Below are 19,902 nucleotides of genomic sequence, written 5' to 3'. Positions count from 1 at the left end.
AAAATTGCTAATTGGGAATTCCCGTCTGCTATGGCGCAATCTAAAATATGGAATAGCAATCAATTAACAAAGTGGACCTTTGATGAGTTAAATCCATAATCAACCCAAATTAAGGCAACAAATTGTAACTCTTACAAATATGTATTAATCAAGAGTACCTGCTATGGATATTTTTGAATATAATATTGAAAAAAAAAGGAAACTGTACACTAACAGCTGCGATGCCTACACTTTTACTGACCCAGTGACGTCATTCTGGAGAGGGATTCCCCAGTTCTGGAATGGACTCAAAATTTGGGTTTGATACAGATAGTGACGATGAAATCCCTGCTGGATGGGAAGAACGGGTGACACTCGAAGGAAAGGTTTATTATGCAAAGTACGTTGGTAACATAGAAACCCATGTAATGTAAAAGTGTGACGGTAGTTTGAGTGAAAAAGACAGTTTTCAAAACAAACTTTCTGCTTCACAATTTCAGTGTACAAATTCACAGGCACAGCTGACAGTGCAGTGCAATGCAAAGTTGGCCTATTATACTAACTAACGCTGCAGGTTGATCCAGTAGTTAGTATTCCTTTTGGCGTCTTCACCATGTGTACGTGTTGTCATTGTGGGGAGAACGTCCTACGTTGTACCTACCTCGATGTCTGGACCTTGGCGTGCTGCTTGACAATGTGCAGTGCTTTGTATGGACTCATTGCTATGGAAGGCCTTACCCATATGAACTTGGGCACAATCACATGGCAGAATTCTATCATATATATAATACTGAGTGCTGCATACTTCCATGCAGCTGAGGCATACGGTAATCAACTAGGATTGTGCTGGTAAAAAATGTCAAAATTAACTTGCTACCAAACAGAATAAGGTTCCACAAATTGGACATTATAATTGTCATCTCTGTGTAATATTTCTTTTCAGCCACAATACTCGTGCCACACAATGGGAACATCCAGCCACTGGCAAAAAGAAACAAATAACAGGAGGTAAGACTAGCAGGTCAAGTGGTTTAGACAGAAAGGAAAAAATGAATCCGATCTAAATCAATCAACTGGAGAGGGGTATTTACAGTTGGTTGGGTGTATAGGTGACTGGGATATTTTCTGTTTTTACTGAATGAGGAATCATGTTACATTTCCAGCCTTGTGTCACTTTTCAGAACTTCCTTACGGCTGGGAGACCAAGTTGGATGAAGATGGGAGCGTTATTTATGTGGAGTAAGTACCAAGGGCTTTAGGAAAATCCTTACGTTTGAGGCATATTTTGGGCCAGGAATTATCAAACTGTGCATGACCTGTAGCAGAAAAGGAAAGGCCCATTTTGGCAGGCAAATTCTTAGTCAAATTAGGAGCAAAAATGTTATCCCAGTAGGGTGATACACTCATTTTCCTTGTGTAAGAGTTATGAAGATAGTTTTGGATAGTTGAGTGCTATTTTTTTGTCATGTTGGTCTCTCCAACTCAGAATTTTATGCTTTTGCCCAATCTCCAACTGAAAACTTTGTTAACAAATTGACCCACCCTTATTAACGTGATGAAAGTTTCACATGACCATTGTGCACTTGTCTTTCCAGCCACATCAACAAGAAGACAACATTCACAGATCCACGGTTAGCATATGCTGTGGAGGATGATAAATCATTGTTTGGTGGTCAGAAACGAGACATCAGGCAAAAATATGATGGTCATACAAGTGGCCTTCAGATTCTTCAGGGACGTGATATTTCCAAAAAATATGTCATTGTGACTGGTGGCAATAGTGGAATTGGTAAGACTTAGTATTTGTCACTTTCGTCAAGCAGGAATTTTTAAATAACATTCCTCTCTGTATTGGCCAATTAGAATCTATTATATAGCAAGTGTGAAGCATTTAAATTGGCTGTCAAAATACATTTACCATAAGCCTCATTATGGTTTTTGCCCATTCCTGCAGAATCGAAAAAAGATGTTCAGATGAGCTTACAGAGGTTCTATGTTTTTTTCTTGCAGGATATGAAACTGCTAATTCCTTGGTGCGGCATGGAGCCTATGTTACAATAGCATGTCGTAATATGGAGAAGGCTAAACAAGCAGTGGACAAGATCAAGAAAGACGTTCCGAATGCAAGGCTAGAATACATGCCACTTGATCTGTGCTCACTCAAAAGTATTCAAGAGTTTGTTAGGTTATATGATGAAAGAGAGTGGTAAGATGATCATTGACATTATCTACAAAGTTACAGCACTTCCTGTCTCGTTTTAGCATTTGTCTGAAAAATCACTCTGCTGGTTTGGGTATCAAATTCCCCTAGAAATGTCCACAGTCACAAAATGAACAGCTACAGTCATTTTTATTAAAGTGGGTCATTTTTATTTGTGTGTAGTGCAAGTATCGGCAAACACAGTAAGCAGCTGCCACTTTGGATGAGGCCCCTTAACTGTAAAGCAGATCCTGGAAGACCAACTGCTCAGCCATGGATTAAGTATGTGCCTCAGTGAAATATGATATGAGGGGAACGAATCTTGGTGGCCTTCAAGATGTCAGCATTCATGTTGAAACGATATTGAATTTACTTCCAGGCCACTCCATGTCTTGGTGTTGAATGCAGGTGTCATGTGGTTGCCTTGGGAGCAGACTGAAGATGGATTTGAAAGGACCATGCAAACCAATTATATTGGTAATTTCTATTTGACCAAGTTGTTGGCTAGGAAGATGCTGGCCTCAGCGCCCGCCAGGGTTGTGGTAGTGGCTGCTGAGTCCCATAGGTGAGGATGATATAAAACCATGTTTAGAGAACTAAAGAGACAGATCTATACAGCTTACACTGTCTCGCAACTGCTGAGGATGCCGTTGTTGCTACTCAGAAAATGAGTTCTGTGCAATTTGTCCTGATGACATCTAATTGGAAAATTTCTTATTGGGTTGACCGGGATTTCAGTTTAGAAGGCTGGTAGTAACCTCAACTGTAGTTGACATCTAAAATATGAACCCCAAAACTTTGACTTTTGTATGCTTTTAGCTGAGCTTTGTATCTACTTCAATTTCAGATTCTCTGATATTGATATCAACAACATCAGCCCAGAATGGATCTCTCCGAGCAGTGATCGTGACTTCAGGTCCATCATGGCCTACAACAGAAGCAAGATATGCAGCATGCTGTTCTCACATGAGCTAAACAACCAGCTATGGGACCAAGGTGTTGTGTCCAACTCTGTCCATCCAGGGAATCTCATCTATACTGGATTGGGCAAAGATTCAAAACTGTATCGCTCGGTTCTGTTCCTGTTTCGGCCTTTTTCAAAATCATTGGTAAGTGGCTGTTTTTCCAAGATTAGTTGAAACACCTTATGCAGGGGAGACTCCCTTGGAAGTAGAAGTACACTTAAGTATTTAAGTGGGAGAATATTTGTAGATACATCAGATCACACAAGATACATTTACTTAACTAGCTTCTGGAGATTTTATTTAAAAATCCCATATATTCCGCTATGAACTACATCCCTACTGTCCTTTGTAGGACAAAAGTGGCCTGATTTCATAGAAATTACCAATTTGGGATCAAAGTCACTGCCCCTGTGAAGGAGGTGTCCCCCAAGGGATGTTCTGTTGTATTTACGAAATGTTCTTTGGGTTTCAGCAACAAGGTTGTGCCACCACCGTATATTGTGCCATTGGTCGAGAGCTGGAGGAATCTGGTGGCATGTATTTCAACAACTGTGTAAGATGTCCACCCGCACCTGACGCCTGCAATTCCAGAATCGCCAAACGCTTGTGGAAAGTGACCGAGGAGATGATTGATAAGAGACTGGAGCAGATGGAAAGAGATACCAGTAGCTGACAAAGACAGAAAGACAAATAATAACCATTCCACTGTATATAATGAAGGCACTTTGTTCTAGTCTGATCTGTAGCTGTCTTTTCTAATAAATTTTTTTCAAAACTAAAATTATTTGTCTTCAAGTATATTCAAATTGGACCCTAATGTCAGCTATCATCTCCCAAAGTTTGGTCTGAGCATCCAGGTCATCTGGCCAGAATCAAATTTTTAAATCTGTGGATGTAAAGATTGGCACCCGAGATCAGCCTACTTCACCTATGGTCTGGACATACAGATCCTCCGGCCAGGATTTTTTTGTGCTAGATGAAGCCAAACGCACACTTGAAGGAAGTCGGATGGGCAACTGGATCAAATGACCAGGAAGGTGAAGAAAATTCAGATCGAGCATTCACTGTAAAACCTGTGCATTTCAACATCCCCCCATGATTTCCCAGCTCTGATAACTCGTTGAGCCACTGTCCCTGAAGAGTTAACTCCATTCATCTGAAGTCTATTTTACTGTAAATGGCTTGATCAATACCCGGACACTCTAGCTCCAGGCCTACATGTGTATTCAGCCAACAACCAACCATTGATCCAAAAGACAGCCTTCTGTGATAATTCACTACATTACCAATCGATAAAATGCCTAGCTGCTTTGCATATTTATTGCGCAGTGCAACACAGGCCAGTGTGACAGATGTTGACATTTTCACATTCAGATGACAGCATATGGTAGGCTGCCAAGGCGATAAGAAAGGGCTGCCTTATTGACCCCTACAAAACATGTTCGTAGAATCATTACGAGATCTGAGGCTGGTTAGTCCAATGAGCTCCTAGTCAGGTCATGGGTTAGACTTTCAGATGGATCACCCACTAGTTAAGCAGTGCTTCTCCGAGCAAGACACCTAACCACACATTGCTTTTCTTGACCGAGAAGAATGAATGGGTGCCAGGTTTGCTTGGGAAGTTAACCTGTGGTGGACCAGCAACCCAACAGGGAAGCCACGCTCCTTATCACTTACTCTACAGAAACCAAAGTATAAGGGTCCGGTTTCTCGTCTGATAATGCATTTGTCAGGTCCAGTCTCTGAGCTATTTGTCATCAGTAAATAAAGAGGACATCAAGTGGTTTTTCAATGCTGTTCAGATAATTTAATACTCTAAAATACATTGCGATCAAAGTAAAGCAATATGTGACATCCAGATATACCTTGACAGATGCGTATGGAAAGTTCAAACGTCAACTTGTGGAATCGGAGATGGTGGCAAAGAAATTGTGGATTCCTGAGCAAATAACTACAACACTCTAATATAATATGTAAATATACTATAAACAGGAAAAATAAGCTTTGGGTGTTGCAATACTCACTACTCTAAAACAACAGCAAGTTAGAACTCACAAATACACACGCTATTGATGTATGCATTATCAATATATTGAGGTTAGAAGAAGTTGAAAAATATGTTTTCTTCACCATGCTATTAATGAATATTTCATTGAACACTTTGTATTATTAACATATGAAAGAATCCGTTTCTTTTTGCCACCACCTTCAGTTACAATTTCTGTCTTCCCAATCCCTATTGCAAAAGTCAAGGTTCTAGCATCACATAACCAGATCTCTTTAAAACATTTCATCAAACCCTGCTGCAATCTTGCGCCGCATGTCATTTAAACTATATCACAAAAGTTTATCCGTACATAATACAATCATAGCGATAACCACAAAGATTTCAAGGTCATTTCTGGCAGTTTTATCAAGATGACCAACCTAAAGAGGCCCGTGTCATAATGTGGTATCCTATACTAACGTTAAAGTTTCAATTGGCCCTACATGACAGCAGCAAACAGGATAGACAGACAGGGTTTCTAAACCTTTCTGTAGAGACAGCCGAACCAGGTTGAGCACCGCAAACCACGTAGCCAGGTCTATTCTTGCCTAAAAACAGGAGGGTTAAAAGGTCTCGAGCTGTAAATCTCAATGGCTTTTCTGGCACCAGTCAATGGCGCATCAGACTACAAAAAATCAACTGAGACAACTAGGCAGAAGACAAGGCTCTATCGTGATACAGCGGTTGATTCAGCTCTCGATCTACCCTACACCATTGCTCTACTTCATTGGCGATGTTCGATGGTGTCGTCAGCATAAAGTGCGCCCTGTTCCACCCACTAGGGCACCAGTGTTTGTCAGCCATCAGGTCCGTGCACCCAAAGACGATGAACAAGGGTACCATAGCAAGCGAAGAGTACAGTATTGTAGCGATTGCCCTCGAAGTTTTTAGTACAGCTTTGTTGATATTCAGTATCACCAGCACGAATGGTGTGGAGGGAGCACTTTATGCTGTACAACTGAGAGACTTACAAAGTCGATAACAATTTGTCTTATTTCGGTAACCTGTAGTTATTCGACTGACAAGATTCACAGCCAAGGCCCTGAGGCTCAGTTACAGTATACGTTTATATCCTGTATACACGAACGCCCTAGCCGATTTTTTTTGATTTTTTTGATTTTTCTATTTTTTTTCTCTTGCTCCATATGGAGACAAGGGTTTTTATTTATTTTTTAATTTTTTATTTGTTGTGCCTTTTATAGTTTATTTCGTTTTTGTTTGTTAGCTTACTTATTTCTTGTTCACGTTGCTTATAAAAAAGGGACCCATCAAGTTATCTGAGGGGTCCCTGTTGCGTTATCCATGTTACTTGACCAATCAGATTTGTCCATCGATCCGTCCGAAGGTCATGACCATCATCACAGCAAAATTACTGTGGAGCCACGACAAAATACTTTACAAAATTGGTATTTAGTTTCAAGAAAACCACCACATTATTGCAGTGGATTACGTGGAATGTCTCAAATTGGTACTTGCAGCCAACAAACCTCAAATACATGTGTAAGTACTTACAATTGCACCATTACTCTTAACATACCTTCATCTAAAAATATCCTTCGAGCTGGAAAAAATCAGTCACATCACCAATTCAGATTTAGTTTACATAGCCAAATAATGATGACAGCAAAAATGATAAGATATGATGGGTTTTGTGTCAGTTTTGAATACCAGTTTCAGCATATTTGAATAAAAACTTTGAATTGATGTAAAAAACATATCTTTTCTTCAAAATGCAGGCCAGAACCAGGGTGTTTCTATCTCAAAAGCAGTTCGGAGTTCCTGAGGAAGAGGGGAGTATTTACAATGAAGTGGGAGTTGAAACTCGTCAATGCCATGTTGTCAAGATTATAATTGCTAAAACGTTCACTCCAGTAGCTATGGTTGTTTACTTTGGAGGTAGAAACAAGATGGTATATTCATAAATTTTAAACTAACAGCAAAAAAATATTGTACATGTACGTATATAGCTTCTCACTTTATGGCCTGTTTTATGCAACATTTGGCTGCATAGATCATTCGAACAAATATGTGACACCAGGACAATAGACATTATTTTATGGACAGTTATGCATTGACTCCCACCTGTCCTGGATCAGTGAAGTATCACTAATTCAAAAACAAACTGGCACCAGTTATGACTAACGATACATAACCCAAGTGTTGTGTCAACAAGATAGACAAAAACACTTTTACATCAGATCGCATAACAACGGCTGCGTTTCTAACAAAGCTTTGCATTCAAACATCATAACAACCCATCATAACTTAGATACGCTTAACAAATTACAGAGAACGTTTTTATCTCAGAACTTTGAGATATTGGATATCTGATCTGTATACAATGCATAATTACGATTCGAGCTGCACAATTGATCATATATCAAAAGGAATTGGCTTCCAAATCAATAATATCCATTTTTGATTGAGTGAACACGATATTATGTCAATGCATGAGGAGCCTTTAACATCTCGTTCTTTGTTCCGTGCTCTAGTCTGATAATTGGGATTTCAACAAATTTTCCAGCTATCAAAACGTGCAAATATCTGTCTCCATATTATCATATATTCAAGTTTATCACATGATGTCAGGTGACTTTTAGGTAACATGTTTTTGATATTGTGCAGCTTAAATCCCAAGGAGCAATGTATGCTGACCAGCTCATTGTTTTTATTATAAGTGTACAATGCTCACTTCAGAACTAAAAACAACCAAAAAAATTTATTCGCATTCAGACCACACATTTTGCATTAAAATGACACAAATCGGAAATCAATGAACAGAATACACATAGAAAACAAGAAAGCAACAGCAACTTTGTACAATTCTGTTTTCAACACAAATCAACAACATCAGAAAAGCAACTGTTTGCAGAAGAATAACGACAAAATTTACCCTTAAATCTGAATTGGTGCAAACTTCATCTATACATATGTATTTGAGTCTGGCTTCGACAAGCGACATTGTCATCAACATGAAGTACCCAGGAAATGATTTCATATAAATGGATGATTAATCTTACAAACTAGCGAGGATAATATATCACATTTGGGGCCTCAGTTGAAGCTATAAACATGATTTCAACAACTTCTCTACGCGAATATGAGAATTTCAACAAATAACGTCTGCTCAAATTTGGCAAGATATTGGGGACATTTTCTGCCCTTCATTTGAATATCAGAAAGAGATTCTCAGGATCTGATCGGGAAAAGATTATACCTTTTCAGTGTTCAATACTATGAAATGTTCACAACATTCAGCTCTTTAATATTCAGAATGCAATTTTCTTCTTGCCAAGGTAGTCTCAGAAAAAATATTCGATGTGCAAATTATTGTAAGTACATAATAGCAGTTTGTGCAGTGTATTTCGAATTTACTTGGCCTAACCATTGTCATCTAGGCCACTGGATATTAATAAAATCAATAATACAATATACATAACGTATACTTTCAAGCACAGCCTACTAACCGCCATAGAACCGGGTGAGAATAATCAATCTATTGAGCCCGAGATACAAAGTATGCCATGGTATTGAAATGCTAGCGGTGGACACTCCTTATTTTGAAAAATATCTTGTTTATGGCCCATGGCCAATATTGCACAATAAATTGAAGACTTGCATAGTAAGCAGTCCAAGACAGCACAAGATTCTAGTGGACTTGTCTTTTAGAACATACGGTTGACGAAAAACACTACAGATCTTTCAATGCCTGTTTCAGCAAATGACTATGTACTTCTAACACATGACCAGTAATAATAACTGAGATGTTCTGGAGTTAACTGCAGTAGCCGTAAAATTATGCATGTTATGATATTACATTTTCTCAAAATAGTTATTCAAATAGTCTCATTCTCAAACCAACAAAGACAAGGACTAGAATTTATAAACGTTTCACCACATGAGTAAATCAGTGTTGCTTTTATGCCAACACATCACATTCGCATCACTTTAACATTCAACAAGACATAATACAGGTCTTTCGCGAAGATGAGTGTTTTCTCAAGGATGAATATATTCAATTTGCACCAGCACAAATCACATGATGAATTATGTGATTCTGACAATCCGTGGGCCAGAATGGGACCAGCCAACATAAGATACAAGACTGATCAATTATGTGAGATGGTCCCAGTCGATGATCAAGGACAGCCAGACCACAATCACGATACAAAATAAGTAGAACTACCCGCTTTAAAATTTGTGCATGTTACATGAACATACAACTATTCTTTGTTGTTTTGGATTGTTTTATGCTACCTACCAGAAAACTTGAATACAGAAAAACATGAAGTTATACAATTCGTTCTTGCTCCAAAAACTTAAATGCATCAGGAGTTTACACACATTAGGCTATGCGCTACAATTCGTGAACAGGAAATCCTTTGTTTCTACGGTTTTAGCATTTTTTTCTAATACACTACACGTATCCAATAATCTTCAAGACTTTTGTACTTTTTTTGATAATCTTAATATTCAGCACATACAATACAAAACATCACAATATAAGCACACGGAATGAGAGATGAGAAAATAAATACAAATGATATCTTTTGTACAATATGATCGAGTTCTGGGTAAATCAATGTTCAAAACAGTCATAAAACTTGTCATGTGCACTTAACACGACTCAGGCGAACTAGGAGGGGTAGAACTACCAGCAGTACTTGGTCGTAGTCTCGCTAGTTCTCTCTTATAAGAATCACGTTCACTCGCAACACCATACAATTGTCGTTGAAGAGCGCTGATCTGTCGGCGTAAATGATCATTTGTCTTTACAAGGTCTTCTTTCTGAACCATTCTTTTGGTGCGGCAATTTTGTGCATATCCCCGATTTTTAAGTGTTCTTCTTCGCTGCTTTAACTTACAGACCTCTTGCTTGGGCATACCTTTCAGGCGGCTGTTGAGATCTCTAACAGAGAGCGCAATTAGTTCGTCATCTGTTATATCATCTCCAACATCATCACAGCTTGTAGTTTCGCTCATTGCTGCTGAAATATACAAACGAAGAAGCGTTTTTAACGAGTGTGTAGGTTCAAATATTATTTTTGGAGGCACAAAACTACATTAAATGCTAGACGAACCAGAAGGATGGCAATACTGACACCGCACAGTTTCAGTATTGCTTATTCCCCTTGTTAAGTTTTTTGAAATTTAGAATAATTGGTAATACTGTGTGCGACAGAACAACAAGGAGGGTACCCGACAACTCCGTTGTTGCAACACCATTTGAAGACAGTTCCCTCAAAAAATAATTGACACTGCTTAATTTCCTATGATTTGTAGCTCTTAAACTCTTGAAATCACACAACAGGAAGGAAAATGATCCGTTTTGAGCTGAAACAGAACACGTGAGGCACGATGCAGAAAAGATGACAAAATTAATGGATATATATTTACCAAATTGTTTAAGTGATTCCGCTGTGTCATCATCCAATATTAAGGCATTAACGGCGTCCACCGAATTAAGCTCCATTGGCAGATTATCGAAGTTTAAACTTTGAGTAAGCCAATCTAATGAATCAAAATTATCCATCGTTTCGCTTTTGATGAGACTGAGAGGCACATCTTGTGGCGGAGGGATGGCTTCGGGGAGAGCAGGATCTGTTAAAGTGTTGCTATCAACAACAGGAGAGGTTTGGAAAACTGGTGATGGTGGTTCGCTGACAGAGTAGTTAGTAATAGTACCGGGACTGCACGGAGAGTCGGCCGGCACCAGATCGACTAGCTGCCGCATCAGATCTGGAACATCATCATCACCATCATCAATATCCACGAATTTAAGAAGGCTTTGACTATCCATGGTTAGTGGCTGCTGGTTGTGGAAGTCAAAGAGCCCTAGGATGATACAGTACTTAGCTTTAGACTGGTGAAACCAAATATAGAGTCACTGAACAGATACCTGAACAAGTGTCACATATACAAGTCTCTGTACATACATGTACAGTGTAGTATACACATACAATGTATAGTAACAGTTAGTCTCCAGGCGATTGCACAATCGACAATTACCCACCAGACAGCTGGGAAAGTACCGCACTGTTAATATCGTCAAACACGCAGGAAATACACTTTATCCTACCACTTTGGTACAGAAATCACTTCCAGAGTATCTCATGCACCTTTGTGGAAAGTTTCAGCACAATCCTGGGGATGACAAGCAGGAAAATCGGTGTTTTTAGGTGGCGGAGGGCAAGACCACCTCTTTCACCGACTTCAGAAAGGCCAACAACATGGAGGACGGGGAATCCCAGGTTTATATACCTATCGTGACGTCACAGAAATTAAAGCTATTTTTAGTAACAACGTCACTTTTAACCAATCTCAGCTCGCAGATAGTTTTCCCGCTGCTCTTTTGTTATCAACAACTAAAACATGCCAAGACAAGTACAGTGCCACGCCCACATCTCTTGTCCCTGCTGATAGCCCAGTTGATTGCGACAGTGCTCTGTGCGTGTTAGCCGGCTCTGCAATCCTCAACCGTTCATGTTTTGAAACATTCTGAACCTATAATGTGACCAGGCCATTAGGAAGGACAGAGGCCCAAGTCTGAGTGCCCTTTAAGCTGATGTCATGACAATGTGGTCATACCATAGTATTGTCACAACCAATCAGGGCGTTCCACAGAACTGTCACAACCAATCAGGCGATCGGAGACCTGTCACAACCAATCAGGTGATCAGAGACCTGTAACAACCAATCAGGCGATCAGAGACCTGTCACAACCAATCAGGCGATCAGAGACCTGTCACAACCAATCAGGTGATCAGAGACCTGTCACAACCAATCAGGCGATCAGAGACCTGTCACAACCAATCAGGTGATCAGAGACCTGTCACAACCATTCCAGAGAATTGTCACAACCAATCGTCCTATTCCCAAAAACTGTCACAACACCATGCAAACCATTTCAGGAACATCTTCCAGGTGACAGTATTGATATCCATATATGTCCAGCGTGGTACTCATGGTCATGAAATCTGGCTCACAATCCAGATGCAGTTGCTCCAGAACCGAGCAAGACACCTCGCTCTAGTCCCAAGATGAGGTCAGGTTTCGACTTAAGCTGACGAATCTTATGGTATCGCTTTGAGACCGACACAAGGCTGAAGAAAGCACATTAGAAAAACCACAACTATTTTATTGTCTTTGAAATGGTAAGAAGAATTCAAAGAAATAAGTTAAGATACAAATATCTTTATTTTCTCCTTTTTCATTACACATGGATACACAACAACTACCCTTCCTGTAATCCAATTTGTGGAAATAGAGAGAAAATAGGTGATAAAATAAAATTTGTTGCTTATATGTACAATACGGATAGATATTGATGATTCTTCTATTTTAGAGAAACACCCGACAGTAATAAATCACACTCCGACTGTAAATTCCGTGGAAAATCTGAGACCACATGATGTCAAAAATGCCATAGTTTTGGGTCAACAGAGCCGATGCTGTAACAGGTGTGGATGATATCAATTGATTGTGACAACAAAGGTCTTTTTGTTTTCATACCACGTAAAATTCTTCATTTGATTTCAGGGGGACAGCATAGTGATTTATCAGGGTCAGGTCATGCCCTAAAATGGAGGAATGCACTGTATAAACCAGAATGCAATACAAGGAATCTGCACTGAGCAGAATTTGGACAGAAAATTACAATGACTACAAAAACAATGTACTAACATCTGCATTGCAGTAAGACTAACCACGACTCATGGTTACACTAGAGAATAACAATGTAGTTTCTTTCTAAAATGTCAGTCCAGCTCAGTCCAGCTCAGTCCAGTTTGTGCATTAGTCCTTTTCCACATGTCATGTCCCGCTACTCTGTAGCAATATTTGTGATATTGCAGGGCTACAGAAGTAGAAACCGATTCCAGAAGATAAACACGAACTTGGGAAACAATATTCACATGACAAGGATAAAATTTACATGTAATCTACAGACACCTGTACTGAAAACATTATCAATGCATCAATTCCATTAAAGAAGATGACATGAAGAGCTTCATATTACCACCATTTTATACAACATCTGCATTTTATGTTCGACTCATGAAGCAACTTTTTCTCTACAAGTTGTTTCAACCTAGCAAAGCAAGGCAACAGTCCACAAGCAGTATTCATCTTATGCTGGCGGACCCAAGTACACACCTCGGTTTTGTACCTGCATTGCCTGTGGGCTAAATATCTTGAAATGTCACAGTGTCCTCAAAGTCAACAGTGGGCCGATAGGAAACAAAACAGAGTATCTAATTTGTAACGCTTTCAGTATTAAGTGTCTTTGATAAAAAATATCCTAAACACTGAAGGTTTTTTTCCTCTGCAGCAGTTTACTGCTGTGGTTTTCCTGCTTTCACAAGCTTTGCAGCTTGATGCAATAGCCCAGCCAATTACTAACAGTGAAGTTAATCGAAAGCTTTTGAAAGCAGCACATCTTTTCGCGTTCACTGCTGTATTGGAAACTGGCCTATAAAAAGGGACTCTTATATGTAAGGCAACCAAACTAGTCTGAAATGGTTATTAAAGCTATGAGAGAAGGTGCCTGCCTGCATCTAAACCAGAATCTAACCCAGCAATATTTTTGTCATGCATTAGATATCATGCATACACTGATTATCTACAATATACTGCTAAACATGATGAGTTAGATCCAATTGCCTCTTATTGGTGGAGGACGAACCACTTTGATTTCCTGACATACAAGTCACAATAATGAAAGAGATAATTACCTGGAGATCCACTTAATGAAAAGCACACAGAGAAAAGGATTAGGTTATACTTACCGGCATACGTACCTAATCCAAGAACATTTCTCAAGGTTCTTTAAGACACATTCTGAATCCACAAGTTTTCCCTTGGTATGAACGGAGCTCGGCAGTTTCGAGAGGACAAAGGCACTTTGTATGACGTCACCATAAAGTGAGCAGTCATGAGTGACGACACTTGACGAATGAAATCATAAAATGAAGTTTCGTTTGTGTATTCTTCAACGTAAAATCATCTAAACTTCTCGTTCTTGATCAGTGTAACAAATTGCAGGAATCGTTGGATCACAATTTCTTGATTCTCTCTAACCCACAAAGCACTGGGAACTCGGGTCTTTATTCGACTTCCATAGCTGACCTCAGGTGAAATTGGGTCTTATCTGCAGCATAGGTTTCTCTGGAATAAATGCAAATGAGTATGTACAAATGGACAAAAGTTGATGGTGTTGCATAAGTATGGAGTAATACCACATACTGTCTCAAACAAACCTGGTTTCATTTCTTGCCGCACTGGTATTGTCACCTCCTCCTTGTCTGGTTCTAGAGCAATAAATGCTGGCATGGACTCTAGTTTCTTAGAGACGGATGGACGGACACATGTTGCTGAGGATTCTGGAACTGGAGTGGTGGACCTGTCACTCTGGGCGACCTCTGTGGCAAGGGCACGTCTTCAAAATAAGCGAAATATTTGCATCAGCTAAGAGATGAACAAAGACTTGGTTTTTGGGCTGTGGAGCTGTAGTTTATGAGCCGAGTTATATGCATAGCATGTCTTGTCATGCTGTACTTTGTGTCTTTCTTCAGCATTCACTTGGAGGAGTAAACCTTCAAACAGTGGTTTTCCTCTAAGCCCGAATAAGTGTCACTACAGTTATGCATCAATTGGGGTGACTGGCCTAGTGATTCCAACTTCAGCATCGACTTTACGACTTGGCGTCAAAAATAGCAATAAAGAATTGCCTTACTTAAAAAAGCATTGTGGAGCTGGCTAGTAAACCAATGATCTGTTAGCTTTCATCATTTTACCTTTTCGTTGGTCTCTGGTAAGTAGAGCTGCTTAGCTGTCTCTTTCTTATATTCGGATGAACAAGTTTGCACTTTTTCCCCACAGAACACTTGCCAGTTTTCAAAAACGACTGGCACACCAGGGTATGTTTCTTCTTGCACTGAATATCACAAAAATATTGCATGATTTTAGTATAGATGTAAGAAATTTAAAATTCTATCACTTTATATAGTGATAAACTGATCAGTACATCCTTCAGTTCAAATGGTCTGCACACTGGTTCATCTGACTAATTACACCACTACTGTGCCACACAGAAAGATTTCACATTCTTTGATGTAGCAAGTGGACAAATGATTTAGACTTGAGAGTCAACTGTGACCAGTCATAGTACAATCGATCTAGAAAACGTGTGTGATAGTATTCCTACCTTGTCACCCAGAGGGCAGTACCCAGCAAGAAAACCATTGCAGACCTCAGCGTCCTGATTCACTTTGACGTGGAGATAGGGACAGTGCTCACGGGTGCAGACACCTCGAAGGAAATATGAACACACAGGCATCTTCTCCTTGGAGAGTTTGTGTGAGAAAGGACAGTCGGTGATGTTACATGTGCCGCGCAGGAATCTAAAAATGACAGGATGAAACTACATGTATATAGTTGTTTGGTGCAACTCATTCCGTAAATGTGCAAAGGCACCAGATTTTTCAGGAGGCCAATCTCCCCAATGAGGAACCTGCATTCTAATCTATTCCCTTAGCACTGTTGGGAAAAACGTCATAAATCAAGCACCACCAATAGGATACAGTAGATTCGACTAGTTCAAAACATCTTGCAAATGATTACACAATATATTCGACAGTGCTGAAGAAATGCTCACCTCTTGCACACAGCCACTTTCTCTGGATCATGAATGGATGGGCACTTGTCACCACGGTTACATCGACCAAATCTTTGATAATATAGGCAATATTGCCGCTTCATCTGTCTCTGTTTACTGGCAACAGCCCAAGATTTACTGCGATGGACAACTTGACTGAAAAATATAATAAGAATGTTTTGGATTGATTTTGAATGCTCTGAATTCGCAGAATTTGGTACAGTCTGAGTAAATCTTACCTTGCCACAATGCGATTCCGTAAATTGGTCGCTCTCACCAAAGTACCAGGACGCGACTGATAGTAGGTCACACCCCCAATATCAAGCCTGGTTATTGGACGCCTGCTTGCCGGAGTTGACCGAGACATTGAGGCAACATTGGTTTTAACTGAAAAAAGAAAATCTCAATGTTGCAGGAGGATAAAGTAAGCAGTTTGGACTTATGACCAAAAATATAACTTGTAATGACTGATGACGATAAAATTTTCACGGAATTGCACTATACACAAGATTCATTATTAACATCATCATCAGTTAACTGCTTCATGATTGAACCAAATTGACAAACTACCTAGTAGTAGACTAGATCAGAGTCATTCTGGTTACACACTACTAGGTTGTCCTTGGAAGACATAATTGTCGAGTTTACCTGGAGTATTGCTATCAATCCTCTGAAGGGTTTTCCCACTCTGATCCATCCTGAATTTGACACCATTAACTGTCACCATCTTCATCTTGGCATGATTGATTTCTGAAGGAACAGGAAAGTCATTCACATGCATAAACTCAACTCAATATTTTATCATCAGTTTTTTCTTTCGTGTTTTACCGTGTTGGTAGTCGGCATCCTCGACATCAATATCAACATCCAATCATCAACCAATCATCAACTACCAATTGTCATGCATCAATCAATCATCAGAAAACTGGTGCTCTGGACTGATCACTTCAATAATGCACACAGTTACTTTTTCTTTCCAAAACTTACTTCTAATGACAACAGTTTTCTTTGTCCTATTTGCAGGCATGGCACCAGCACCTTGCGTCTTCTCCAGCTTTCTTGCTGATGATCTATACACAAACCCATTGAGCACAACGTATCTTTCTGTTGATTTGGTTTTGGCAGCTAGCATCCTACGGTCAAGTTTCAACCTGAAAAGATGGGAACGTTTCATGATTATCATAAGTTAATATCCTTGGACTTCTTCTCAATGGTGTCGAATTGGACTCCCAGGTGCCAGTGCTGCATTCATCAGGATCCTGTCTGTACTTGCTAATATGTACTGGCAGAGTGCACCTGCCATTCTAATCTGTGTCATAAAGACTGAGAGGAAATAATTATACAGTAGAACCACTCTATTAAGGACACCCTCGGGACTGACAAGTGCTGTCCTTAAAAGAGAGGTGTCCTGATAAGAGAGGTCAAATTGAATGCCAACGACCAATTTGGGACCAAAACCAGTGTCCTTAATAGAGAGGTTGTCCTTAGTAGAGAGGTGTCCGCTAAAGGAGGTTCTACTGTATTTCCTTTTGGTGTCATCTTATAGTTTTGTACTGGCATCAGCTTTAGGAATACCTACTTTGATTTTGACGGCAATGTTTTAACTCTTTTGAGGGAAAAATCCCTGGAAGTTATCCTATTTGGATTGGAGGCTGCACTGACGAACTTATACTTATTATTGCTAATATTCTTCACTGGTCGGCCGAGCAGGTGAGTGAGATAGATAAGCATGGCTGTGTCTGAAACATGGAAAACATATTAAAAATCTTAACTAGTACATCCGATAGCCAGTTTCAAAAAGGAACCGGCAACATTTTTATCATTTAACTGCAACTGAATTTTAATAATTTGTGAAAAGACAAATTAACTGTACATTGTAAGCAAAGATGAAGTGACGGGATCGTTTTCATTCTCACAGCAAGCACTACTTTATTTGTTTTTATTTTAGGTTTGTGTACCTAAGAACTTACCATTATCTCTTTTGAGAGAATATTTTGATTTCCAATTCCGTTGGGACTTGGACGAGGAATTTGATAAACTTCTCACGTATCGATATCTTGAGGATTTTGGTTTGCCCAGATGTACTTTGTGGCTTCTTGGCGTCTCTGTATGCTGCTTCGAGTCACTCTCACTATGTTTATGAGCAACTTGATACTTGTACTTTGTATTTCGTTTTAGCAGTGGTCGAGGAGTACTGGATTCTGATATTGGGATGTGTTTTTTTACTAGTTTAGTCCGACTTTTCACCAGTGTTAAACTTTTCTGGCGCTGAATTTTCCTACTAGTGGATGGCAAGGGCACAGGTGGGCTGCTTATTTGAGGACCTATTTTGTGAAGTCTGTACTTGCTGGAAATGACTTTGGCAGAGCTTTGTTTCAGTGTCTGTTTATGCCTTTCAGACGACCGCCTTCGAAGAGGAATACGTGGAGCTTGCTGTTGTAAAAGCAAGACATCGTCAGGAGTAGATGTCATCAAAGGTTTTGGAAGAATCGAATCAATCTTATTCTGCTCCACAGGAGCAATCACTGTTCTTAGAGGTAGGACATTCTGACCACTGCCCCTAGCATTAATCAGAGATGAGGTAGATGACTTGCACATTCCCGAGGGTTGAGAAACAGTGTCAAACTGCCTTGCACCAAACCACTTATATTTAGACAAACTTTTTCTGGCTTGATTTGATGGAGGGTCGTTAGTTACAGATACTGCACTCCCAACAGAAGATGAGCATTTACTTTGGACAGAAGGAACCAGCCCTGAGTGTTTGGTGGGTGCCAGAACAGTTCGTGACCTTTTTAAAGGTTCACTAAACTCATTTTTAATACTAACTTTGATGCTTTTGTCATCAAATGAAAGCTTTCTTTCATCTATACTGCTAAAATCACCACCAGAATATTTTGAAATGACCGTTCGTAAATTTTTCTGGGATGTGTTATGCCCAGTGTTCATTACTTGAACATTTTGTTCTCTTTTTACCCTGTGTTCTGCTATGTGTTCTCTTTTCACTTTACAATTACCAGGCAGTTCTAATTCAACAACAGAATTTGGTTTCAATTTGACCCTTGGCTCTGCTGGTTCCAATTTAACCCTATGTTTTGTAATCTGTTCCCTTTTACATTTATTTTCTCCTGATGATGTTCTAAAACTCAAAGTAGAATCATGCTTCCTGTGATGAGGATTTTTATTCTTCCCTTGAGGGCCAGAAACTGTTGGAACGGAGGATGACTTCTTCACGAGATGACGAACTATGCCTGACACTTCAGTTTCATTCCTCTCCCTATTTTCATGACTTGTCCATGATGTCTTCATAGCTTGATGACTGCCATGGTGCAGATGCACCTTGAAGCCTGAAGCCTTGTGCAATTGTTTAGTCCCATCTTTCACTTCACTACTTGGTTGAGGCTCCTTATGCTGCTTAATAAGGGCTAAAAGAAAGGAACATAAATAATAAAAATTGAAATGGTGGTTTGTGGTAGACCTGTTGACCATGTCCTGTTCATGGTTTCAACTCAACTGATTTGTTGGGATCGACATCGTGATGCACATAGGCCTACATGGAATGGACGATGTCTTCATCATCATTGATTTGATTTGATTTGGGAGTCATTTCCTGGTCCTCAGGAAATGGGCAAGAACTTCAAAATCGCACAGTTATCAGCTCTTTAAGTTACACATATTCGAAGCTTATGTTCTTAGAATTCATGACAGCATGTTGTGATGGATAAAAGTATGCAATAACCTGTTAAATAACTGATTTCTCGCAGCAACGTCGCTTGTTCTTTTTCAGCGGAAGCCATGTTTTAAAACACCACTGACGCAACGACATGCACGGCATGTACGACATGTACGAGAGAAGGCGAGAAAGGCAGGGTCTATTCTACAGACCAAAGACTTTACAGACCTCGTTTTTTGGCTCTCACTTTTTATTAGTGGAGATTTTTACGAAATCTCAAGTGATATTATGCCAGAAACGGTTTCCGCATATGCTCAGAAAGAAATTTTTGAAAAATTTAATAAAATCACCAATTTGCCTTTGAAGTTGGTCTGTTTTTTCTTATTT

The 19,902-nt window shown here is 39.6% G+C and overlaps 3 protein-coding genes across 4 annotated transcripts; 1 reads left to right on the top strand and 2 right to left on the bottom strand.

Moving 5' to 3' along the window:
• Positions 1-208: 208 nt before the first annotated feature.
• LOC135495929 (WW domain-containing oxidoreductase-like) lies at positions 209-3,933 on the top strand. The gene is made up of 8 exons (XM_064784956.1): positions 209-379; positions 923-987; positions 1,161-1,218; positions 1,575-1,768; positions 1,990-2,185; positions 2,559-2,744; positions 3,027-3,288; positions 3,617-3,933. The coding sequence occupies exons 1-8, from the start codon at positions 282-284 to the stop codon at positions 3,815-3,817; spliced, it is 1,260 nt and encodes a 419-aa protein (XP_064641026.1). The 5' UTR covers positions 209-281; the 3' UTR covers positions 3,818-3,933.
• Positions 3,934-4,925: 992 nt separating this feature from the next.
• LOC135496407 (neural retina-specific leucine zipper protein-like) lies at positions 4,926-11,408 on the bottom strand. Its single transcript, XM_064785751.1, has 2 exons — positions 10,589-11,408; positions 4,926-10,179 (listed from the first exon to the last, which is right to left on the bottom strand). The coding sequence occupies exons 1-2, from the start codon at positions 10,989-10,991 to the stop codon at positions 9,809-9,811; spliced, it is 774 nt and encodes a 257-aa protein (XP_064641821.1). The 5' UTR covers positions 10,992-11,408; the 3' UTR covers positions 4,926-9,808.
• A 961-nt stretch (positions 11,409-12,369) lies between these two features.
• LOC135495801 (uncharacterized) lies at positions 12,370-19,660 on the bottom strand. 2 transcript variants are annotated; one of them, XM_064784728.1, is made up of 11 exons: positions 19,582-19,660; positions 17,816-19,267; positions 17,425-17,584; positions 16,833-16,996; positions 16,494-16,595; positions 16,085-16,232; positions 15,846-16,001; positions 15,396-15,591; positions 14,986-15,125; positions 14,449-14,627; positions 12,370-14,356 (listed from the first exon to the last, which is right to left on the bottom strand). In XM_064784728.1, exons 1-11 carry the CDS (start codon positions 19,637-19,639, stop codon positions 14,319-14,321), a joined length of 2,793 nt encoding a protein of 930 aa, XP_064640798.1. In that variant the 5' UTR covers positions 19,640-19,660; the 3' UTR covers positions 12,370-14,318. The 2 variants fall into 2 exon arrangements, with proteins under 2 accessions (XP_064640798.1, XP_064640797.1); XM_064784727.1 differs by having other exon boundaries at positions 12,370-14,627.
• Positions 19,661-19,902: the final 242 nt, after the last annotated feature.

Source organism: Lineus longissimus, chromosome 11 (assembly GCF_910592395.1).
Source record: "Lineus longissimus chromosome 11, tnLinLong1.2, whole genome shotgun sequence".
Taxonomy (NCBI): domain Eukaryota; kingdom Metazoa; phylum Nemertea; class Pilidiophora; order Heteronemertea; family Lineidae; genus Lineus; species Lineus longissimus.
The sequence above is the reverse complement of the archived record's forward strand: the minus strand, read 5'-3'. Positions and strand labels throughout refer to the sequence as shown.

Excerpts from the sequence above, each read along its gene's own strand:
- LOC135495929 (XM_064784956.1), top strand. The coding sequence starts at position 282 with ATGGACTCAAAATTTGGGTTTGATACAGATAGTGACGATGAAATCCCT. Across the intron at positions 380-922 it reads GGAAAGGTTTATTATGCAAA|CCACAATACTCGTGCCACAC; the intron begins GTACGTTGGTAA and ends ATTTCTTTTCAG. Across the intron at positions 3,289-3,616 it reads GGCCTTTTTCAAAATCATTG|CAACAAGGTTGTGCCACCAC; the intron begins GTAAGTGGCTGT and ends TTTGGGTTTCAG.
- LOC135496407 (XM_064785751.1), bottom strand. The coding sequence starts at position 10,991 with ATGGATAGTCAAAGCCTTCTTAAATTCGTGGATATTGATGATGGTGAT. Across the intron at positions 10,180-10,588 it reads GGAATCACTTAAACAATTTG|CAGCAATGAGCGAAACTACA; the intron begins GTAAATATATAT and ends TGTATATTTCAG.
- LOC135495801 (XM_064784727.1), bottom strand. The coding sequence starts at position 19,639 with ATGGCTTCCGCTGAAAAAGAACAAGCGACGTTGCTGCGAGAAATCAGT. Across the intron at positions 19,268-19,581 it reads AGAAATCAGTTATTTAACAG|CCCTTATTAAGCAGCATAAG; the intron begins GTTATTGCATAC and ends CCTTTCTTTTAG. Across the intron at positions 14,628-14,985 it reads TACCAGAGACCAACGAAAAG|ACGTGCCCTTGCCACAGAGG; the intron begins GTAAAATGATGA and ends CTTATTTTGAAG.